Source organism: Coregonus clupeaformis, chromosome 40 (genome assembly GCF_020615455.1).
Source record: "Coregonus clupeaformis isolate EN_2021a chromosome 40, ASM2061545v1, whole genome shotgun sequence".
NCBI classification, from domain to species: domain Eukaryota; kingdom Metazoa; phylum Chordata; class Actinopteri; order Salmoniformes; family Salmonidae; genus Coregonus; species Coregonus clupeaformis.
Genome location: NC_059231.1, coordinates 35,269,618 through 35,286,167, shown reverse-complemented (window position 1 = coordinate 35,286,167; position 16,550 = coordinate 35,269,618). Strand labels below are relative to the sequence as shown.

The following is a 16,550-nucleotide window of genomic DNA, read 5'->3' as shown; positions in this document are numbered from 1 at the left end:
ACGGACGGATGGAGGAGAGGGATGAAGGAGGGAGCTGGGAAAAGGGACAAGGGACAGGGCAAGGCTATGAGAGAGGATAAAAGGAAGGATAAAAAGGATACTAGGACGTGGACTTAGTGGGGAAGGACTTCAGGAGGGACTCTACAGAGTGGACTTGGAAAATTGTTAGATTCTTCATGGCTTCATTTTGCACATTGGACATCCTATTTGATTTTTAAAAACAAAGACAAAATATTAAATGTACTAAAATGACTTTGAAAGTACTTTGAGAAGTAGGCATATAATTTTTTCTTCTTATGCGCTGACTGGAAAACTGTGATGCAGATATACTATGTGTTGCAGGATATTGATGAAGTGCAAGGATTGTGGTTGTTCGTTTTTCTGTCTCCAACCAAGCAAATCTGTTATTGGAAACATTGTGGACCCAAACTTTATCAAGTGCAGTTTTCACCTCTTCGGTAACACTGCTCAAAAAATATAAATAATCTCTTGAAATCTGAAATGGGGGAGAAAAAAACTGACCAACTGACAAAATTATAACCTCAAACTGGAAACGGTACATCAGCAAAGTGCCTTTGACTGCGATGCGAGACAGACGGAGAGAGAGAGGAGCATGGTTTCAATAGACTGACGTTGAAATGGTGGCGTACCTTAACTATCCAGTCACACTGTAATTACAGTAACTTCAGAAAGTATTCACACCCCTTGACTTTTCCACATTTTGTAGTGTTACAAAGTGTAACTAAAATGGATTTGTCATTTATTGTCAACAATATACACAAAATACTCTGTAATGTCAAAGTGGAAGAAAAATTCTAACATTTGTAGAAAATGCATGAAAAATAAAACACTAATACATCTTGATTAGATAAGTATTCAACCCCCTGAGTCAATACATGTTAGAATCACCTTTGGCAGTGATTACAGCTGTGAGTCTTTCTGGGTAAGTCTCTTTTTTTCAAAATTCTTAAAGGTCTGTCAAATTGGTTGTTGATCATTGCTAGACAACCATTTTCAGGTCTTGCCATAGATTTTCAAGCAGATTTAAGTCAAAACTGTAACACGGCCACTCATTCACTGTCTTCTTGGTAAGCAACTCCAGTATAGATTTGGCCTTGTGTTTCAGGTTATTGTCAAAAATAAAAAGGATGAAAATGTATCACTACTGTAAGTCGCTCTGGATAAGAACATCTGCTAACTGACTAAAATGTAAATGTAAATGCTGAAAGGTGAATTCATCTCCCAGCGTCTGGTGGAAAACAGACAGCCAGGTTTTCCTCTAGGATCTTACCAGTGTTTAGCTCCATTCCGTTTATTTTTATCCTGAAAAACTCCCCAGTCCTTAACGATTACAAGCATACCCATTACATGATGAAGCCACCACTATGCTTGAAAATATGGAGAGTGGTACTCGTAATGTGATGTATTGGATTTGCCCCGAACACAACACTTTGTATTCAGGACAAAAAGTTAATTGCTTTGCGACATAATTTGCAGTATCACTTTAGTGCCTTGTTGCAAACAGGATGCATGTTTTGGAATATTTGTATTCTGTACAGGCTTCCTTCTTTTCACTCTGTCAATTACGTTGGTATTGTAGTGTCGGGCTCCTGCACCACCATTGGTGGTCCAATGTTGTTGATCCATCCTCAGTGTTCTCAGATCACAGCCATTAATCTCTGTAACTGTTTTAAAGTCACCATTGGCCTCATTGTGAAATCCCGGAGCGGTTTCCTTCCTCTCAGGCAACGGACTTAAGAACGACACCGCCTATATCTTTGTAGTGGCTGGGTGTATTGATACACCATCCAAAGTGTAATTAATAACTTCACCATGCTCAAAGGGATATTAAATGTCTGCTTTTTTTTTACCCATCTACCAATAGGTGCCATTCGTTGCGAGGCATTGGAAAACCTCCCTGGTCTTTGTGTTTTAATCTGTGTTTGAAATTCACTGCTCGACTGAGGGACCTTACAGATAATCGTATGTGTTCGGTACAGCAGTCATTCAAAAATCATGTTAAACTTATGTGACTTGTTAAGCAAACTTGTACTCCTAAACTTATTTAGGCTTGCCATAGCAAAGGGGTTGAATACCTATTGAATCAAGACATTTCAGCTTTTCATTTTTTATTAATTTGTAAAACTTTTCCAAAAACAGAATTCCACTTTAACATTATTGGGGATTGTGTGTAGGCCAGTGACAACATCTCAATTGAATCAATTATAAATTCAGGCTGTAACACAACAAAATGTGGAAAAAGTCAAGGTGTGTGAATACTTTCTGAAGGCACTGTATGTTTGAACACTGAAAATAAATGACTTATTTATGTTAAGATAGCTTCAAACTAAAGGTCTTATAGTATGGATAGTAATGTTTAATTGATTTTTTTTTCTCGTTGATTGCTGCTGAAGTTTACCAGAGTTAGTGTGCCATTAAGCATGAAGCCGTACAAAACATTTTTTCTGCAATTTTAATTTTCTTAAATCTGTGCATTTCTATCTATTGTCAGTAGCATGTGAAGTAGTTATCTTATTATTTTGCGCTCACCATCCCTCAATTCATTGGACATGATTTTAACATGTTACTAGGTGAATTGGTGAGTGCTGCACTGAATAACTTTACCAAAAGAGCCCAACAAAGCAACCCGTTCAAGCCCATACAAAGGAAAAAATGTCCCTATTTCGGTCACAATTCCAACATGGTTTAGCTGCCTGGCTATGTTCACCTCACCTATTGTTATGTTATGTTATGTTTGGGGGGGGTATTCTTTTTCACATTCCGAGATGATGCGGTGTAAGCGTTATGGAGCTCCAAGGGCGATGTATTCGCGAACGATACACTGCATATCCCCACGAATGCAAGAGACATGGAATTTCACTTTCGCTCGCCCCTTGCATTCACAAGGTCTATACCAGCAGAGTTAAAGTCAACCTGTCCAGAGAATAAGTATTTTGCCTAACCATATAATACAGATATATGGAAAGAGGGCCTGGGCCAGGGGTCACTGAGCTTTTTCAGGCATCAACCTTCTATGTATTCAGCGATTCTGTTTTATTTAGGCTTTATATAGCTAAAAAACTAAGTTTATTTTTATTTTTTATATGCATTACATATGGCACTTTGTCATTTATAGTTAAAGGACAGTTACTTATAAAAGATTGATTTCATTCATTGTCATTGTTTTTAAAGATTTGAGAGCTACAAATTATTCTGTCTCTGATTTATTAAAGTTGCTGTAGTGTACATAGTCCATGTGTTCTACAATTACCCCAGATTGTTTTATTCTCAATTTGAAGACCATAATTCTCTATAGCTCCTGGTTTACTTGGTGAATTATCAAGCAATGTTAAGTATTAAGAAAATAAATGGATGCTAGAGATCGAGTGTTGGATTGGATGTCTGCTATCATGAGAAATGCTTACACAGCTTTTAGGCCATGCAGGATTGTGTGCACCACAGACATAATCTTTCTAATAAAATATGAGCATCCTTTAGTGATTTCTTGGGTTTCCTGTCCGGACTACTGTACCACTGTCTTTAGACACAAAAGCATACTTCAATTTACACAAGACTGACCCATTCTCTCTGAAAAAACAGAACATTTGTCACACAAATATTTTATTCAGCAGTTAAAGTTACAATCATCCATTATATAGACCTTGAGTAGTATGGATATAATTTGGGAAGAATACCAGTACAGAAGGCACAGGAGGACAGAGTTAAGGTTTGAGTTGAGAAACGCTGATCTAGATGACACCTTTCAGTCCTGAAAGCTGTTGGACAGCTGTTTGCTCCTGACCCCAAAGCTGTTGAATAGATGGCTGTGACGGCCACCTCATTCAGCCAGCCTGACGCTCTCTCTGGGTTTTCCTGGGTTTGAAAAGCATTGCAGGCAGCCACTCGAGCAGAAGCAAAGGCCGTGTTTTGTTATCCGTCTGAAATGCTGGGGACCGGAACCTCATAAGCTCCCCTCACTATACCCAGCGGATTGGGGAAAGTCAACCCGATTGTTTCAATACATTTTGTCATTAAAAAATAAGGGACAGAGTAAATAGGCCGGAGTGGCGAGTGGGCCGGGTGACTAAAGCAATGTATTGTTGAGGTGTCAGGACCGGTCAGCTTATTCAGTGTGTGGGGGGGGGGTCGTTCTGCAAGCCAATACTTCTGGTCTGATTCACTCGCACTGCCACTCACACTATCTGGTCTCTGTCTACAAACACATATACTACCACTTACACAAGGGCTCACTGTCTACACACTGCCACTAACACTGGTCTCTGTCTACACACTGCCAATCACACTCAGGCTGTCTGTCCTCTGTCTAGCTGGCTGCTAAAGATCCACACCAGTCAAAGTACACACACACACCGCAAACAAAGCTGCCACATAACATAGGTTAGGTTATTGAAATGCATAAGGAAGTTGACGACTGGTGTTATTGATTGGAATATGTAACTACAAATATGTATCTACTTGTAACTAAATCTAAGTTTTGTTGTTGTAAAGAAACATGCAGTACCTGAAGGACAGGAATGGTCCTTTGTATCATTGATATCACCAAAAATCCAAAACAGGGTGGTAAAAGCAGATATACTGCAAAGCTTGTAGCAAGACAATCAAAATGCATACCCTGAGCAACACCCTTAGAATGGAAGGGGGCACCCTGTATAGTTTGGTTATCACCAATAAATTGGTTTGAAATCATTTGTGTGAAAACGAGAAACATTCTCCAGTCAAAATGCCTGAGGTTTCAATCAAATGTGAGAATTCCTGAAGCTAGCTTGAAGTCGGATCGACATTCCAGTCCCTTAATGTTTCGGTCATTCTCTCGCTTTTTGTTGATTTCCGCAAAATTGATTGGTTTTGGAATTAGAGCCCACCCCCTGCCGATGTCAGGAGTCTCTGAGTGGGGTGAAAGGGCAGGAAACAGGGCTGCTCTTTGTTGGAGGATTAAACCCCAACACTATATCACAGATACCAGCAGGAGTCCACTCAACTCACAGAAACCCTTCATTTCCCTTTACTTAAGAAACACAAAGTGTTAAATAACCACCCCTCTATACTCCACACTAAACATACTTTTAAATAAGGACCCCTCCTATACATTTTGTGTACCATAACAAACCCCAGCAGAAGATTGGGTCCAGTCCATCCCACAGTTTAACCAAGGCTAGAGCTAAAAAGAGCTAGAGCTAAAAAAGTAGCGCACTACCAGAGCAAAACAATAGTGCACTAAAAGGTTGTGCAGTACTATATAGTCCTTAGAGTTTAGGGCACCTTTAAGGGTCTTTTGAACAGGGTTTGAGCAGCACGTTACCATCTCTCTCCTCTACTCTGAAACCCATGGCCCTCAGGGCGGAGTCATCGGCCACCCCGCAACGTTCTAGAGCTGCCACCAGCTCCTGATTCTCCAGGTTGTGTTCTAGAATGTTCCTGGTGGCAAAGATGGCCCACTGGCTGATGACTGGTGGAGAAACAACAGTTAAGGATGGCATTACATATATGGCACAAAGAGAGTGAGTTAAAGTTTAATTTTTTACTATGGGAGAGGAACAAGAGGAATGTAGAAACCGGACTCTCAAAAGCTTTTTTCTACACCAAACCTACCCACATTAGTTGCTGTCTCCTACACATTCACACATACTCCCTTTCAACCACCAATCAAAGTAAAGTAACACTAACCCACTCTCAATTAGCTACCACCATCCCCACTGTATTCTAGTCCCCTGTAGCTCAGTTGGTAGAGCATGGCGCTTGCAACGCCAGGGTTGTGAGTTTGTTTCCCACGGGGGGCCAGTATAAAAATGTATGCACTCACTAACTGTAAGTCGCTCTGGATAAGAGCGTCTGCTAAATGACTAAAATGTAAATGTAAATTATTTCAAATACTTTATCTGTGTTGATTGAGCTTGCCTGGCTGAATGGACCAATAGAATAATCTCAAACCGGCAAAACCCACACCTGGCACTCCAGGCAAGCTACCCACTGGGCAGACGTCATTTCAACGTCTAGCTTTGGTTTACATTTGGTTCAGTTGTCAACTTAAGTGAATTTGACTTGAAATCAACAAAACATTTTATGTCATTGGATTTACGTTGACTTTTCGAATCCAAATCAGTTTTCCACATTGATTCAACGTTATCACATATAATTTTTTTGTTGAATTGACTTGGAAACAACGATGATTCAAACAGTTTTTGCCCAGTGGGTAGAGCAAATGCTCAAAGTATTTGAAAGATTACAAATAGTATTTGAACCCAGGTCTGGCGGTGGCCCACCTGAGAAGAGCAGAGGGAGCTCAACAGTAACCTTCGATGACAACTTCCTTCCTGAGGGAGGTCTGGGGGACAGTGGGGTTCAGATTAATAGCTCATCCCCTAGTGAAAAGACAAGCTGGCACCGTGCCCTGACCGGGAGCTAGCCCCTGGGGGGTTGACGGAGGCGGACTCAAACTAAGCTGCTGTTGTGTCAGTGCCAACATCCACCAACAGTATAAACATGATGGATACACGACGCCTCCTGTATAATAATTCACCACAGTGACTTGTATGTAGACATACACTCCCCTACATTTATTTGGACAGTGAAGCTAAAACGTTTAATTTGGCTCTATACTCCAGCATTTTGGATTTGAGATCAAATATTTTATGAGGCGAAAGTACAGAATGCCACCTTTTATTTGAGGGTATTTTCATACATATCTGTAGAAATGAATGCACTTTATGCATCTAGTCCCCCCGTTTGAAGGTGTCATAAGTATTTGGACAAATTCACTTAGTGGATAAAATTTAGCATTTGGTCCCATATTCCTAGCACACAATGACTACATCAAGCTTGTGACCTTTCAAACTTGTTGGATGCATTTGCAGTTTGTTTTGGTTGTGTTTCGGATTATGTTGTGCCCAAAATAAATGAATGGTAAAATGTAGTGTCATTTTGGAGCCACTTTTATTGTGAATAAGAATAGAATGTTTCTGAACACTTCAACATTAACGTCAATGCTACCATGATTACGGATTATCATGAATGAATCGTGAATAATGATGAGTGAGAAACTTACAGATGTGCAAAGATCATGCCCCCAAAACATGCTAACCGTCCACCATTACTAATAACAGGGGAGGTTAGCATTTTTTGGGGGGGTATGAATCTTTGTTCCTCTGTAACTTTCTCACTCATCATTATTCACGATTTATTCAGGACTATCCATAATCATGGTCGCATCCACATTAATGTAGAAGGACATTAATGTGGACTGAGTGGTTCAATTCTGGGATTTTCTTCTACTCCAAAATGAATAAGAAAAATGAAAATGCTGACACCATCTAAAATATAATTTCCATCTCCAGAAATGAGTAAAAATGATTTTTACATATTGGACCATGCATATAGCCTATACATGGTCTATATTATCAGATGTGCTATTAGCAATAAGCATTATCACCTGTAGCACAAATGATGCAGCATTGTGGCTATAAATACATAGGCTGAAGCATGGGGTTTGTCGATCTGCATTTCCCCCACTGGACACACCATCCTGATTATTAAATTAATATTAATTACTATCATTTTTATTCTTCACTCCAAAAATAATAATGTGGTTTCTATTACAAAGTATGTCATTGGTCTTTTAAGCCGCCATTGCCCCTTTAAGAGCTCTGTTGTGCAGTTACACCTAAACCATGCCTAAAACTCCAGTTGTAATATTTTTTTTAATGATGACACGCGCAATTTTAGGAGTCGAGAAATAAATGTGGTAGCAATGAAAAGCCGGGATCCCCCTCTTTCTTAACAAAGGCCATTGCATTAAGAATTGTTGTGCATTGACTGCTTGTTAGAATACATGTTTCCCTCCCTATTGCTCTCACAACTTGAATGCGCCTCGAGAGGAATATTTATCTCGCATAACAAGCCGACTAGGTAAATAGGCCAACTATTCTACTATGGGGTTGTCTGATTTTGTTTTACAACATTACATGGCAAAAATAGTAGCACTGGAAAGTTAAATCCTGAGTAATAAAGTATAGGATTTGAATTACTTTGCCAGCAGCTATAAGTAGGCTACACACCGCTGTTTGAGGATCTACACTGATCTCAAAAACGACCTCTCCAGAATCCATATGACAGAAATCCCGTCACGGCGATGGAGAACTTGAACCCCTGTGCATCCACAGTGAATTTGTCAAAATACTTATGACACCTTCAAATAGGGGGAGTAGATACATGAAGTGCTTTCATTTCCAAACGGTAAAACAAAGATTTATGACAATACCCTCAAATAAAAGGTGACATTCTTTACTGTCGCCTCATGACATTCTTTATGTCAACTCCTAAAATGTTGGAGAATAGAGACAAATTTACACATTTTAGCGTCACTGTCTGTCCAAATAAATACATAGGGAGTGTATACAGTAAAATATATATCTATCATCCACCAACATTGACTTTGACTATAACCATGGTAAATAAACGTACGTATCAGCCACCACAATTACTTACAGGAAGACAATAAGGATGATACATAAAAGTACAAAGATCATTAAGTTAACATCCATCCACAGTGGATTATAACATGATAGTTACATGACTAGTATAATGTATTCACCACAGGGACATCAGATTCTAGACAAATCAAAAGGATACAGGGATTGTTGCTGTCAATACTGCAGTTGTCCATAATGAGAGGAAGACCATCCAGTTCCCTAACCTGGAAGAAAAATATAAAAATATAATCAAAACAAAGATATTTACAATGCAGAAATAGAATCTCCACATCTCCACCTCCAAAAAAACAACTTTCCCATCCAAAACACACAGTAAAAAAACACTAGTCTCGCTAATTATTCTGTTTGGCTTGAGTCTATGGATAGGGCCAATTTAAAACAATGCTGAGATGGCGATTTTACTTATGCAAGAAGAAGCTGTTTAAGTGTTGTGTTTCCTTGCTTTCTATAGGACAATCTCAATAACTAACCAACATCTATGTCCCTATCAGCCAACATTGAGGTCCCTATCCTTAGGAAATCCCTACTACCACGGAAAATAGCCGTGTGTGGTTGTGGGTTGGTCTAAAGCTGTCACAACGTGTTGCACTGGTCTCTGTCACCCATCTAATTATATAGGTTAATTTACATACATGCGGTTACTCTGCAAATTCATTGGTAGAGTTATGAACGGCCATAGCAAGAGAAAATGCTGAGTTAGTTACTGTAAGCGTGTACTTTTTGTTCACTCAAATTCTAAAATTATGAATTTAAGCCTATATGTAAAAAGACTTAATCAAAGATATTAAATTATTATTAACCAGCTGAGAGCCGGCAAAGGGTTACTACTATCATTCTCAAGGGCCTTGTAAAGTGGAAGCAAGGTTTTTAAGCCACTGCAAGTGGACACATGCCAGTTTCCCCCATCTCTCTTATTTTCTATTAATGTGCTTTATATCACAGTCAGTGATAGCTGCCGATAGCTGGGATGGAACAGATAATGAGTAAGGAAATGTTTCTCTTTCCTCCATTAATATAATAATAATACCACCATGAGGAAGCCAATATGGCTCAGTGCCACGATGGACTCAAAAGCACTTATTCTCTCTCCAGTGTGACCCATGAAGCACAAATACAGCATGAGGAGATTACTGTATGTGCTATTTAACTCAACATGTGTCTCAAATGACTTCCTATTCTCTTTAGTGAACTACTTTCGACCAGAGTCGATTAGAATAGGAAGTGTCATTTTACACTTTCACGGACTCTCCTTGCCTGACCTTTTACACATGCTTCTTCACCCTTGATCTGTCATTTCCAAGGATTAAACCCCTCTTTTAGACACTGCGATAAGCACCCTAAGGGCTGATTTAAGGATTCAAAAGGAGTCTGCAAATTCTACTCTGAAAGGATGTGCTCACACACAAAACTCGTGGAGGGTGAGTAAACTTCAAAGCCTAGGATGAAATGTAGTTTATCAATGGTCTTGCAACACAAGAGAGTCAGTTATTTAATCTTTGACCCCCACACCTATGTTTTGTCCACTATCTGCACTATATCTGTGCCAGCTGTATGCCTGTGTGTTGTGTGTCGGTACTGTTTTTTTTTTCATTCTTTCATACATCCATCCATACCTTGTTCTGGTTGGCAGTGTTTCCGTGACAGAGGTTTCCTATGAGTCGGATGAGATGTGCCTTGAAGCTGACAGAGGGAGAGGAGGAGCAGTCTCCTCCCTGAGCCAAGGAGAAGTTCTGAGCTGCAGTGAATACATTCTTACTGGTCTTCCCCAGAGCATGGACCTGCTGCAGGAGATCTGTAAGAGGAGAAAGAGAGATGAATATGAGAACAACACATTTTTCACATAAAGGGATACAGTAGCAGAATATCAATCACATTTTCTTATAAAGCCATTTTACATCGGAAGTTGACAAACTATCCAGGGGCCAGGAAAATACAAAATATCATAATCAGTGACCAGAAAAAGGCAACAGAGAACATAAAGGCAAAATGATAAATTAGACAGAGAAACCTGTTCTACAGAAGAGGTGAGAGGTATTTCCCTGCCTCAGGTGTAGTATCAAGAGTCTTGCTGATGACAGATGCAGTTATTAAGACGTGACTGCTGTTTCAATGCAACTGCGTCTCTCTCAACAGAAGGGCATGAACCTGCTGGTACTTTAAGTGTCATAGTTCCGTTCCAACACAGTAGAACTAAACTCAGCAAAAAAAGAAACGTCCTCTCACTGTGTTTATTTTCAGCAGACTTAACATGTGTAAATATTTGTATGAACATAACAAGATTCAACAACTGAGACATAAACTGAACAAGTTCCACAGACATGTGACTTACAGAAATGGAACAATGTGTCCCTGAACAAAGGGGGGGTCAAAATCAAAGGTAACAGTATCTGGTGTGGCCACCAGCTGCATTAAGTACTGCAGTGAATCTCCTCCTCATGGACTGCACCAGATTTGCCAGTTCTTGCTGTGAGATGTTACCCCACTATTCCACCAAAGCACCTGCAAGTTCCCAGACATTTCTGGGGGGAATGGCCCTAGCCCTCACCCTCCGATCCAACAGGTCCCAGACGTGCTCAATGGGATTGAGATCCCGGCTCTTCGCTGGCCACGGCAGAACACTGACATTCCTGTCTTGCAGGAAATCACACACAGAACGAGCAGTATGGCTGGTGGCATTGTCATGCTGGAGGGTCATGTTAGGATGAGCCTGCAGGAAGGGTACCACATGAGGGAGGAGGAGGTCTTTCCTGTAACGCACAGCGTTGAGATTGCCTGCAATGACAACAAGCTCAGTCCGATGATGCTGTGACACACCGCCCCAGACCATGATGGACCCTCCACCTCGATCCCGCTCCAGAGTACAGGCCTCGGTGTAACGCTCATTCCTTCGACGATAAACGCGAATCCGACCATCACCCCTGGTGAGACAAAACCGCGACTCGTCAGTGAAGAACACTTTTTGCCAGTCCTGTCCAGCGACGGTGGGTTTGTGCCCATAGGCAACGTTGTTGCCGGTGATGTATGGTGAGGACCTGCCTTACAACAGGCCTACAAGCCCTCAGTCCAGCCTCTCTCAGCCTATTGTGGACAGTCTGAGCACTGATGGAGGGATTGTGCGTTCCTGGTGTAACTCGGGCAGTTGTTGTTGCCATCCTGTACCTGTCCCGCATGTGAGATGTTCGGATGTACCGATCCTGTGCAGGTGTTGTTAAACGTAGTCTGCCACTGCGAGGATGATCAGCTGTCCGCCCTGTCTCCCTGTAGCGCTGTCTTAGGCGTCTCACGGTAATTACATTGCAATTTATTGCCCTGGCCACATATACAGTCCTCATGCCTCCTTGCAGCATGCCTAAGGCATGTTCACGCAGATGAGCAGGGACCCTGGGCATCTTGCTTTTGGTGTTTTTCAGAGTCAGTAGAAAGGCCTCTTTAGTGTCCTAAGTTTTCATAACTGTGACCTTAATTGCCTACCGTCTGTAAGCTGTTAGTGTCTTAACGACCGTTCCACAGGTGCATGTTCATTAATTGAATATGGTTCATTGAACAAGCATGGGAAACAGTGTTTAAACTCTTTACAATGAAGATCTGTGAAGTTATTTGGAATTTTATGAATTATCTTTGAAAGACAGGGTCCTGAAAAAGGGACGTTTCTTTTTTTGCTGAGTTTATATTATGTCATTGGATTTGTAGTGAAAGTGTAAACTCTAAACTGTGGGCCACCTTCTTTGTCATGGACATTTGAGACAGTGTGACATGCTGGTGGTTTTTATAAAAAAAGATAACAGCACACACAGCCATTTATCAGGGCTCTAATGTCAAAAGATTAAGCATCATAGGTAAAAGGTTGTGTAAACATCATGGTGTACTTATTCATTTACCAACTGTAGACTTGAGGAGTTCAGGGTGGTTCTGCAGGAACATGAACTGTTTGTGATCAGAGGTCATCTCACAGAGAACATCTAACAGGCTGATCACAGTCAGGGCCTCCTACAAAATCAAATCAAAATCAAATCAAATTTTATTGGTCACATGCGCCGAATACAACAGGTGCAGACATTACAGTGAAATGCTTACTTACAGCCCTTAACCAACAGTGCATTTATTTAAAAAAAAAATAATAATAAAAAAAAAATAATAATAAATAAATGAAAATAAAAATTTGAAAAAAAAAATATATATTAAATAATTAAAAAATACAACACAAATCAATGAATCACCCAACCAATCAACAAAGGTATTCTAAGATGTCACAGAAACAGCAATAGCAGAAACAGTCAGGTACCCAGGCTATGGAACAGGTGATTTATACAACCAATCAATCAGATAATTGATACCTCATTGTCTGATTTGGATGCGAGTGTGAGCACAGCCCCACAGCGCTCCTGGAAGCAGGATGCCAGGTAGGTAGCTACGGTGGGGGGGATCCCACAGTCCTCAGAGTCCTCCTCTCCCAACTGAGCAGAGATCAGCTCCAGCAACGTCACCCTGCAGCTCCAGCAATATTTATGTAATTAATTTATTGGATTTATGTACAGTAGAGCTTTTCTAGAAGCTCAATGTAAGGAGGAAACTCATGTCATCCATCACAAATTTAGGACCATCAAAGGGAGAAAGAATTGCTGACTCCGGGTGTAGGTGTACTAGTTTCTAAGTATTTGTGAGAGTAGGTACATTCTTGAATTAGATTAACTAGATGCAGTTACCTCTCCTGATGGCTCATCCCTGCATACATGTTCTTAACGAGCACTGAGGACTTGAGGAAGTGCTGGGTAGCAATCAAAACCCTGTCAAAAACATTTACAATACATGTTTATATAGCGTGTGTACATCTAACACACACACAGCAACCCCCATCCCCCACACCCCTCAGAGGGTACCTACGTCCAGTCCAGTTCTGACTGAGTCCTACACAGCTCCATGACCTTCAGGGCCAGGTGGATGTTCCCTGGCTGAGCCAGTTGCTCCACCTTGTGTTCATCCAGACAGGTGTGGAGCACCATGGAGGAGTAGCCCACTGCCCTTTCATCATCCACACACAGCAGGGCCCTGTGATCAAAGACAACATAGACTTGCCTCATCACTCACACCTATAAGATCCCTGCAAACACAGACAACACAGACAGGTGTGGAGCACCATGAAGGAATAGGCCACTTCCCACTCATCATCCACACCCAGAAGAGCCCTGCAAACACAGGCAACATAGAAATCAAACTGGATGGTCTTCAGAGATGGATGGGATGGGCTGCGGCTAGCTGAAGGATGGGATTAAAAACAAACAAAAAGATAACTACTGCAAAATACATTGTGTCCGTAAATTGTGTATATTATGTATAAGCTGGAAGTAGAAGCCTAAGTATTGTTGTCCATTAGTGTACTCCAATTAGGGGAGGGATGGCAGGGTTAGGGGAAAATAATAAAGGAATACAATTGTTTGTAAGAAATAAATAAAAACAGCCAACACAGCAGTAACTTCGATCCAGTCCGGGACGATTCGCTGACACTATGCTTTCATGCATAAAACCCTTAGATTGCAGTTTGTAGGCCTAAAGGATCAATAAAGATGAAGTCCTTTTTCCTAATGTGAATTGTGAAAACCATGTAAGGCTAGACTTTGAGCTTAATTATTTCACATTAATTTCCCATACATGATTTGCACATTAGCTCAAGGCCTTGAGAGGTGAAACTGATGTAGGGCCCAAGTACTTACAAGAGAAGATCTGGAAAGATGAGCCTCCAAATGTCATCTTTGCAGAACTGGTTATCAACAGCAAGGTTTCCAATGAACTGTATCCCACATCGAAGTGCTAGATCAATGGTAAAGTGCAGAGAACAGTCAGACATGTATAAGAAGACCATTAAGAGAGATGTTAAGAAATTGAAAAAAATCATATCAAATTTGAACGGTTACTATACAGTATGCTACAATTGTTTAACAAGTAAGCACACAACTGCAAATATCAGGAGATTACACTTATTCTCTTCAGCCATAGGAGGGATAATAAAAACAATCACCTTCAAAGACGTAGTCAGTGTTCTCAGACTTCAGTTTCTGAAGCATGTCTAGGATTCTGATTGACAGGTCAATAGCACCAAGGGACCTGGATAAAAAGGTAGATTTGCTTATGTTTCAGCATGCACGCACACACGCACACAAATACAGAGGGGAGAACACTTCATAACAGGGAAACGCATTGACTCACAACCTGACCTGTCACCTTCCGACACACGCTCTCCCTGAACAACAATAGGGTTATAGGGTTCTAGATAGAACACCCCCACTGTGAAAACAAAACTACTGACATGGATGTGCTTGGTAATGTTATTAACTCTTCCTTGACAGTGCGCGTGCGTGCGTGTGTGTGTGTGTGTGTGTGTTCGTGATTGGATTAGAGCGTCTGGTAAATTAATAAAATGTAGGTCCAAAGTAAAAAATGTGTGTGCATTCTTTTGTGTGTGTCAAGTAAACTGGATTCAATACTGACTGCAGCCCACCTCATTAGGGACTGGTTGCGTGCACACTGTACACAGCCATTCCTCTGGGCTCTGAAGCATGCTGCAGTCAACTGCAGGATCAGCTCTTCAACCTCTCCACCTGCAGCCTGGATCTCCTCTGATAGCTTTGACAGGATCTTCATTAGGCTCCTGAAGGCTTCATCCTCACTGCGGTCTCTGTAAGTACACACACACACACACACACACACACACACACACACACACACACACACACACACACACACACACACACACGTTGACTTGGGTGTAGCTTTTAAAAATGTCAAGTGAAAACTGAACACACAGAAGGCTTGAGAATAATAGATCATACAGAAAACGAGCAATGTTTCATTTATACAGACAAAAGCAGGACATGGGTAACATGATAGCTAGCTGCTACAGCTGAGCTTGCTTTGTACTGTTTAGCTGAGGACTTTTGCTAGCTAGTTAGCTAGCTAGCCACATTTAGCTACATAACTCTCCCCTTTGCGCACCTGTAATCCTGAATTCGTAACGCATTTGTCAGCGATTGTAAAACAGCTAAATGGTTTTCCCTGAACTTCTCGGCGAGAATTTCATTCAATAATGTTGGAAAGTCCATCCTTATCCATGACTCCAACGCTGGTTCCGCCATATTTGTTTGTATTGCTCTCCAGTGTGGGTGGGACTTCCGTGTTATATCCTGGTGTTTGATTAGATAAAACCAGGAAGGAGGTGGCGCTAGAACATGTGTTCCACCAAAATCATCAATTTGATGGAACGTTGAAATCGATATCAAGGATATTTCACCATCAATACCTATTTAAATCTTCTAATTTCCGTGACATTAACAGTTTAAATGATTGGATATGTTTTAGTATTTTTTCACATTAGAAATAGACATAGGTAGCTATATGTACATAAAAGCAAAGCACAAGCTACAGATTATTGTTTCACAATGACCCCAGCTAGCACATAATGTTCTGAGAACCATGTTTCTTACAGTTTGGTGAGAGCGTGGTTTATCCTAGAAAAGTAATAATTATAATATATTTATTTTATAATATATTTATTTTATATAGCGCTTTTTATACAGAATCTCAAAGTCACTTTTAAAAAACAAACAAAAACAAAGATTTAAAAAATCCCCTTTATAGTAAAACATTGCATGCATCTATAATCACATTCAGTAGAGCGGAGGCGTTTCTAGGATTTCCGCACATGGGGATTTTCTTTTGTTGCAGGGTTTGGAAAAACATTGACCTTTTATAAATGCATTTCATGCAATTCTACGTCATTTACATGATATAATACATTAGCATAATATTTTTTTATACCACACAAATGACCGAAATGAGTGGTATTTTGAAATTTGTGAAAGGCATATTGACAGCTGCAACCAACCAGAAATATAATCAAAAAATGGCAGTTCCCATTCAAATAAGGATTGCCAGCCATTGCTAGTGTACCCATGAGTTTAACAGTCAAATTGCCAGGGTTAGAGGTTACAATACCCTTCTATGGAGGGAGAGACATATGAACTGGCACTCCCCCATAACATATGAACTGGC

The 16,550-nt window shown here is 40.6% G+C and overlaps 1 protein-coding gene across 2 annotated transcripts; it reads right to left on the bottom strand.

Annotated features, from left to right (window-relative positions):
- Positions 1-3,587: 3,587 nt before the first annotated feature.
- On the bottom strand, positions 3,588-15,660 carry LOC121554978 (ataxin-10). Of its 2 annotated transcripts, none has more exons than XM_041868718.2 (11): positions 15,495-15,660; positions 15,001-15,177; positions 14,521-14,606; positions 14,216-14,312; positions 13,389-13,553; positions 13,211-13,291; positions 12,842-12,998; positions 12,386-12,494; positions 10,121-10,299; positions 8,647-8,710; positions 3,588-5,467 (listed from the first exon to the last, which is right to left on the bottom strand). In XM_041868718.2, the coding sequence occupies exons 1-11, from the start codon at positions 15,632-15,634 to the stop codon at positions 5,283-5,285; spliced, it is 1,440 nt and encodes a 479-aa protein (XP_041724652.1). In that variant the 5' UTR covers positions 15,635-15,660; the 3' UTR covers positions 3,588-5,282. The 2 variants fall into 2 exon arrangements, with proteins under 2 accessions (XP_041724652.1, XP_041724653.1); XM_041868719.2 differs by having other exon boundaries at positions 12,842-12,992.
- Positions 15,661-16,550: the final 890 nt, after the last annotated feature.